Source organism: Geospiza fortis, unplaced genomic scaffold, assembly GCF_000277835.1.
Source record: "Geospiza fortis unplaced genomic scaffold, GeoFor_1.0 scaffold88, whole genome shotgun sequence".
Classification (NCBI taxonomy): domain Eukaryota; kingdom Metazoa; phylum Chordata; class Aves; order Passeriformes; family Thraupidae; genus Geospiza; species Geospiza fortis.
This window is the reverse complement of record NW_005054434.1, coordinates 1,506,920-1,515,085: the sequence shown is the minus strand read 5'-3', so window position 1 is coordinate 1,515,085 and position 8,166 is coordinate 1,506,920. Positions and strand designations below refer to the sequence as shown.

The 8,166-nt window shown below is 40.2% G+C and overlaps 1 protein-coding gene across 1 annotated transcript; it reads left to right on the top strand.

Moving 5' to 3' along the window:
• The first annotated feature begins 829 nt into the window (after positions 1–829).
• CNIH4 (cornichon family AMPA receptor auxiliary protein 4) lies at positions 830–5,808 on the top strand. Its single transcript, XM_005427023.2, has 4 exons — positions 830–929; positions 1,722–1,834; positions 4,005–4,145; positions 4,734–5,808. Exons 2-4 carry the CDS (start codon positions 1,767–1,769, stop codon positions 4,759–4,761), a joined length of 237 nt encoding a protein of 78 aa, XP_005427080.1. The 5' UTR covers positions 830–929; positions 1,722–1,766; the 3' UTR covers positions 4,762–5,808.
• Positions 5,809–8,166: the final 2,358 nt, after the last annotated feature.

Here is an 8,166-nt window from a genome sequence, read left to right as displayed (position 1 = left end):
TTTTTCTTTGCACGTTCTTCCAGTCCTGATGGGATTTTTCAGGGACTGCCCAGTTCTTCTGACAAAACCAATTAAAAAAAAAATTACTCCTAGAAGGATAAGTTGTTGAAAAATGAATAGATTTTACCCGTTTTTTAGGAATAGGAAAAAGATGTCTTAGTGTTCATTCCCTTGGAGAAAAGAACCACGAGCTCTACATGAGACAGCGTGGTGAGGTGCACATGTGCATCCTAAGCCTTTTTTAAGAGGACTTTTCTGTCTGAAATATTCATATTTCAGTCTGAAAGTTCATTCAGTAATGAACGTTACCCTCTTATTTCCTAGCAAAGTATTACTTCAATATATTGTAAATGTTAGGGAAAAAAATGTAGATTCACTACTTAAAACGGCGCAGTTGTGTGAGGAGAGTTTAGAAGTGCAATAGTTTCTCCTGCCCATTAAGTTTTGGTTTCAAGGGTTGTAGTAACAATTTTGATACTAAAAGTACTGTTTGATTATACAATTTTACAAGGGCTGTAGTAACAATTTTGATACTAAAAATACTGGTTTATTCTACAATGTATCAATAATTTTGATACTGCAAGTTTGCCTGCCCGATCTGTTTTAAAGGCTGAACTGAACTTTAGCACTTGTGCAACAGTTGCCCTTGGGAATACATAATAAAATCACTTGGCCTGATGATAAAATATATCCAAACCTTCTGTCTAAAATAGGAGTGAGTTGTGACTAATTGAAAAATGCCTTTGACAGAGCAAGGCAGTGGATGCTGAGAGCAGAGGGCTGTCCCAAATTTATTGGATAAAATTAAAACTTTGTGTATTCTAAATTACCATAATGTGCTTCCTTATCCTGAACCTCAGATAATCACACTATCAGATCTGGAATGTGACTACATCAACGCTAGATCATGCTGCTCCAAGCTCAACAAAGTAAATTGCTCTTCTTTGCATTTGCTGTGGTTTGAGAAAACCACATCCTTCACCCAAGCATTGTAAATAACTGGGGTGTGATGGGTACCTTGATTGGCAGTATTTTGCATGTGTCTCTTATTTCAGCCTGCTTGTCTTTTTTGCGGTTTTTTTGGATGCCCATCTTTCAGTAAATTCCATTACCAAAGTACCATTTTAAATGAATCTGCTTAAAACTCTTAGCATTAAATCACTGTGGCCTACCCATCTGTGTGTTCACTTTGATTTAAAGGCATTTTTTTTCTCAATGTGAGAGAGAATGGCACAGGATCCTGTCAGTCCAAGAATGTGGAATTGCCAGGGGCTGACCCAGTTGAATGATGCCAGTTTTTATATTGATCACCTTTCTTATCTGTTCCAAGCCTGGGGCTGCTTGTGCAGGTTTTAATTATCTGAATCCCTAAACCCACTCCTCTCTGCAGTGATATCAAATGAGCTCCTTCTGCTTTCTCAGTTCTCTTTCTTGAATGCTTGTGTAGTATAGTTGTGTTCAGACTGTGGTGCTCCCCAGAAATGGTTGTGATGCTTGGAAAAAGCATCTCTGTTACAATATCTCAGGGCTTGATTTCTGCTTACTTGTGTGGAACCTGCCTGAAGGTACTCATTTGTCCACACTGTGATGGAACCACATGCCTCTGCTGCCAGCTTTTCAGATTTTATAATCAGACTGTAATCCCAAATAGATGTCTTTTTCATCAAGGAATTTACAGTTGTGCATGTAACTCTTTCCTCTTTCCCCTTTTTTTTTTGCAGTGGGTGGTGCCTGAGGTGATTGGCCATGCTGTTGTCACTGTATTAATGCTTATTTCATTGCACTGGTTCATCTTTCTCCTCAACCTGCCAGTGGCCACGTGGAATATATACAGGTGAGTGCTCAAGGATTTCTGGGGTTTCTTTGTTACTAGTTTAGCTTTAAGTGCAGTACAAAGATGAATAATATGTCATGCTGAGGTGTTTCAGTTGCTAACAGTCTTCATTGATCAAACTGACATAATTTCTTGTGACAAGAAACCCAACAGTGTAAAGGACATGAAACTTTTGGCCTTTGCTTGCATTCTCTGTAGTGCCCAGGAATCTCCACTTGTGGGTCATTCCCAAATTGACAGGAAATGATAGCACATTAATTGGGATTATGAAATAGTACTGAAAACAGAGTTAATAATGTTTTCATGCCATTCCTGATATGTTGTAAAACCATGGGGGGTGATGTTGTCCCCTGCACCCTCCTTCATTTACTGACTTGTGCCTTCCCCTCATCTGCACTGGTTTTGGCCCCCCATCCTGCAGGATACCATTTGGAAGGTTTGGAATGGAAGGAACCTTCTGTTTGGGAAGGTTTGCAGCCTTTTCACCCTAGGACAGCTGTCAGTGTTCCTGCTCTTTGTCCACTGGGCTGCCACCCTTGGAAATGGTTTAGTTACCAGTGGGGTTTCCATGTGGCAGCACTGGGACTGTCAGTTCAGACCATGTTTTCTCTGACATCATTTGGTGTGTGGAGAACTGACCCTTCACAGGGGTTTAGCTGATGGAAACTGGATGTAGATTTGTCACAAATTATCTGCAATCACTGTACTGAGGGAAGAGCCCAATGTTAAATGTGCAGGTATGGAAACTGGCTGGAATTCTTGTTTGCCTGAACCTGCCAGGGCTAACTGTTTGCAGGGATGGGTTGAATTGCTGGTAGAATTAAACAAAAAGTTTCACAGTTCTCATTAAAACAAAGTTGAGGATCTCTGTGCTGATAACCTGGTTGGGCAAAATAGCTGTGCTATTTAAATTTTGATAAATATCACCCTTGTTTCCTGCAGAACTGCCAGCAAAGCCTCCAAGTGTTTCTAAACTGGAGAAACATGAGACTATAACTTTGTGTTTAATAAATAAATGTTGCCTAAATACACACACATAGGGCATGGTTTGGCCTGTTTTAGTTTGTCCCTCTCTGTGTATAGCTCTGACCTGTAGTGACCAATATTTGGTTTGGGATCTGCTGGCAAGTTTAGGGTTTGATGTTTCATTTAGGCAAGGCTGAGATGCCACAGACAGAATGCATTTTCTTTGAAGCTGTCAAAATTTCTTGTGCTGGTTACCACCTTGCTGCTTCATACTGTGTGCTTCTATTAATTTTTAAAATAGGCACTTGCTTTCCCTTCTAAAACTGGTTAGAGAGTTAAATTCCTGCATGGAAAGAGTCTGATTCCAGGAAGGTAGAGCCTGTATAACATCTGAGTGAAGTTGTAGCCTGAGCTCAGCTGGAGTGAGAACTTCATGTGCTCCCTTGAGAAATTCTAGTGACAAGAGCACATGCTGCTGGCTCACTTGTCACAGGACACAAACATTTGGTTTGCTGGTTTCATGCTTCCTTGGCTTACATTCCACTTGGCTTCACTCAGCTTTTGTTCTCATGTGGGCTCAGACAGCAGAACTTGACATGTTCAGTTCTGCCCAGCTCACCCTGTCAGCCTCTGTCTGTGCTGAGGTGTCCCAGGATGGCTGTGACAGAGGCACCATAACAGCACAGGGCCTTGGTCTTGGCTTTTGCCATCTCAGTGTGACCACTGGAGTTTGTCATTTTCTCTGTGAGGTTTTTTGCTAAATAAATTACTGATTCTTAGTTAAATTAGATTCTTTTCCAGTCCCTTCATCTAATGCATCTTTCCAGTGTGGGTGGGCGTTTTCCCCACGACAACAACTAAATGTGAACAGCAATTAAAATGAGCTGGGATTGGCTGTTACCTGGAATCTCTCTCACTTATACATGGGGAAGCTGGGCTGATGTTTTTAGTACTTCTTGTTCTCTTATTATTTGTGGGTTGGTACTGGCAGAGACAGCTGCAATATCCAGAACTCCCTTACCTTGAATTGTGAAACAGCTCTTCAGATGAAAGTCCTTTCTTGGCAAGCTTTCCCCTGCTTCTTGCCCTGACACTCCCTAAGGTTTTTCTGTTTTGTTGTGTGCTTTTTTTTTTTTTTGTTTGTTTGTTTGTTTGTTTGTTTGGGTTTTGGTTTTTTGTTTTTTGTTTTATTCTTTAATTTCAGGTACATTATGGTGCCAAGTGGAAACATGGGAGTATTTGATCCCACAGAGATCCATAACCGAGGACAACTGAAATCACACATGAAAGAAGCCATGATTAAGCTGGGCTTTCATCTGCTCTGTTTCTTCATGTACCTTTACAGGTTAGTTTCAAAAATTGCTCCCAAGCAACAAAGGGATTGTCTGCCAGCTATTTTTATCTCCTCTATTCCACTGGTGTAATTGCTGGTATTCATGTCTTAGCTTTTTGCATCCTGCTAAGCCTTGGTAATACATTTTGACAGCTATCTCTGGGCTCACTATATGCCTTTATTCATTCTGATCAAACACTGTTTGGAAACTCAGGCTATTCCTTAAAATCAAAACCACAAGTACTACATAAAGATTTCATGTTTTCAGCACCTACAGTAAGTGGCATGTTTAGAAAGGAAATACTCCTGAGCACCAAATTTATTTTACAAGTTCTGTTTTTAAAAAATGAAGTTGATCTGGCTGAGTTACAAATAGATGTGTTGTGTGATAAGGCTGCTTACTCCAGGGTGACAGGCTGCTGTTCCTGTGCTGCAGTATTGCTTCTGCAGCCCTGTCTTCATAAGCACAGCACACAGCAGGGCTGCCTTCACTTTCTATTTCAGGTTCTCTCAGTGCAGCTCTCCCATGACACTGAGAGCTGCTCCTGCTTGCACAAGCTTCAGTAATCCACTGGTATCATGTTTTCTGTTTTGTCACAGTATGATTCTGGCTTTGATAAATGATTGAGAAGTTGAAAGAGAACCATTAGCTGCCAAATTGGGTCATCACTCCAGTGACTGGTTGTGGAGCCACAGACACCTCCCGAACACACCTAGATCAGTGTCGTCATGCAGTATATTTTTCCTCTTTGAACAAGAAATATTTTTCTGTATTTTTAACATAAAATATTTTCAAAAGGCATTGGATCTGTGTAGCAGTTGTTTTTGTTCCTTTACAAGCCAAACTTCTGGAGCTGCTGCTTCTGTAAGATGAAATCCTTGCTTACAGAAGTGACCTCATAGGAATTGAATGGTGATAAGGGAAACTCGTTTCAGCAGCGTTAGCCAATGATGGTTGTTCCAGAACATATTCAAGTGCAGCAGTGATACCTGATTCTTGCTGAGAGGTGTCAGGATGAGACTCTGGCTGCCAAGCTGTCCTATCAGAGCCCAATTTGAAGGAGCACTTGGAACAGATTTCAAAGTGGAACAGGAGCACAGCTTGCATCTTTGTGTTGGTATTCTTTCCGGACAAAAATCAATGGAATAAAAGTGATATTTTCCTCCCTTTCCCCACTCTGCTGCAGCAATCTATATGAAGTCTTGCATTTGGATGGATTAAGATCCCTTTGGTGGATATGACACTTGTGTGTAAGAGTGCAGATAAACATGATTAATACTTGCTTTTTCCCTTCAACTCCTATTTTGTCATTGAAGTGCATCATGGACATCCAGATAAAGATCATATTGCACTGGGGTGGAGTTGGTTACAGAGCAAAAGACTATCTGCAGTTGCTACTCCCTGAACCTGCTGTTTGTACAGCCAGTGGGGTGAAACAAGAGTCTGTCTAGCTCAGGGAAATGGTCTGGTACCCCATAAGCCCACTCACTCCAATTCTGATGTGACTCTGCTTCAGTGATACCAGCAAGTTCTCTTTGTGCAGCTCTTGCATCAGTGACAAGTGGATAAACCTGAGTTTGTACCCTCACTGTCCAATAACTGTCTTTAAGTTTTTTATATGTGCTTGCAAACAGGTCTCTTGGAACAAACACAACAATTAAAACACTTAAAAAATACACTTCTGTAATTACATCTGAAGATTTATGAGCTTTTTTAAGTACTTGGGGTTTCAGTGTACAGCTGAAGTCAACAACTGTTTTCAGGGCTAGCCATGAAAAGGCATCACTGATGCTTTACTGCCGTAGATAACCTTGTGTTTAGTGTTTGTTCTAGGAGAAGTTTGGCTTTAAATTTCTGATGGATGGAGTCCAAGTTTAGCTGTGTTAAAGATGGATGATGAAAATTATGCTCATTAAAAAAATAACTAAGGAAACAGCTACCCCAGCTGGATGACACTGACTACCTGACAGCACAGCATCAAACTACAAAAAGTACTGCCCTGTAAAGCCAAAACTCTGACAGGAGGTAGGTCTGGAGAAAGGAGAGAAAATAAAACTTCAGAAGAGTAGAAACTCAGTAACTTTTTTAGCAGATTATGGTATGCAATTGAATTACTTTAATTTGTGTGTGAAAAAAACCTACCACACATATTTTGGGTGTTGGAAGAAAGGGCCTAAGTCAGGTCCTTGCTGTACTCTGATAATAGATGCAGTTCACGAAACTTGTTTCACACTGAGAAACATGAGCATTACCCACATTTAATTGTAAGTCCATTACTCAAACTAGCAGCTTGGTATCTTATTCTAAAAACGTGATGAATAAGTTCTCTGTTCATTTATATCCAACAACTGATTATAAGACTTGTAAAAATCTCAGCAGCAGGTTTCAGAGACTACAATTCTGCTGAATATTTACACTGGTAATGTTGAAGCCTTCTTACTGTACAGGGTCAGTGCCTGCTTCAAAAGAGATCTTCAGAAAAAATGTATTTGTAATAGCTAAAAACATTATTAATTACCTAGAAATAGGGATACTGCAATTATGTCACTCCTGGGAGACCCACAGAGCACAGAAATTTTTATGGTGGTAAGAAAAAAACCCAAAACTCCCTATTTTTCAACAGAGAACAGGGTAATTTAAACTCAAGCTCACCATACAGAATTCAAGACAATAAGAAACTTCAGACTGATTTTTAAAATAAATTCTCCTATCACTATAAATTGGTGTGATGTCAAATACAGATTCCTTCCTATTCACTCAGACTATTTCCCTTTGGACTTGAGGTATTCAGGTATAACTTTGTGACATACCATTAGCTATGATTGATAGAAAACTCCTAATCAGTGAAAATACATCACTCCTGCAGGGATTTTAACTGATGTTACTGAGCCCTTTTCCTCACTGACAATCTACAGCCCAGCCAGCTTGCCAAGATGGTCATCTTGCATCAGTTCTCAGAGAGATTACAGAACACAGTGAAGAATTCTGCATTTGGGGAGTTAGTTAAAATGTGTAGAATTGCATGTTTCCCCCTAATTAATCATTAGTTACAGACTGTTGGTTATTGAACCTGTTTTTTAAAGAATACACTTGCCTCCACAATCCAGTAAATGACTGGTTTGATTTTCTAAAGTGGTTCTGTATTATGGAACATGGTAAATCAGTGGTCTGACCAGTAGTCCTAAGAACAATTCTACATGCAGGTTAACAATCAACCAGAAACCCTGATAAGCTCAAAAAGGCAAATCTTTATCAGTTCAGCAATGTCAGAGCTTTATTCTAATTCTTTCTTCTCACAAGAAGCTCTCTAGGATTTTGTTGTACAAGTGCCAAAAGACCATTTATGCCTTTAAGTATAGGGTGTGATGGACATTGGAGGCAGCAGTAGGACAATTTGGGTTGTGTAGTATGAACCAGTTATCAGTACATTCAGCACCTTAGCTCTGGCAGGAACAGAGGCATACAAACCCTTCAGAGAGTTCTTTAAAAGTGAGGAGACAACTGGCACTGCCATCCTTCTGGGATGAGGTGACAGCCTTGGCACATGTGAGGCACACAGGCAGCACAGGGAGCAGGGACAAGGTGTAAGGAAGGGCTCTTCTCAGGCAGAGTTTGGATTTAAGACGATTAGGAAATGCACATCTACTCTCAGGTTCATTGTGGAATTTCTTTAAAATAATCTGAATTATTTTAAAAAGCAAACAAAAAACAAAAAAAAAACCACATTAAAAAACCAAAACAGGTTTTAAAATAACCCCCTAAAAATATCAAATTCCAAACCCACAGGACTTCAATGTTACAAATGTTGAAAAGTCACAGGCCCATAGAGCTCATATATCTGTTTCTCTTGCACTCTTCTGACCTGTTAAAGGCAGACAGGACAGCAGATGAAGCACAGCTTTTTTGGGTGGGTTTGTTAGTAACTCCCTTCATCTGCTGTGTGAATAATTTATGGCTGAAGTGGGTCTGCAACCCAAGAACCCTCCTGCAAATGCCAGCAGCCAAAGGAAGTGGCATAAAGGAGGACATGCA

What these genes read in the sequence shown, in the direction of transcription:
- CNIH4 (XM_005427023.2), top strand. Translation starts at nt 1,767, where the DNA reads ATGCTTATTTCATTGCACTGGTTCATCTTTCTCCTCAACCTGCCAGTG. An exon ending in GCCACGTGGAATATATACAG is followed by an intron (nt 1,835 to 4,004) that starts GTGAGTGCTCAA and finishes CTTTAATTTCAG; the next exon opens with GTACATTATGGTGCCAAGTG. An exon ending in TTCTTCATGTACCTTTACAG is followed by an intron (nt 4,146 to 4,733) that starts GTTAGTTTCAAA and finishes GTTTTGTCACAG; the next exon opens with TATGATTCTGGCTTTGATAA.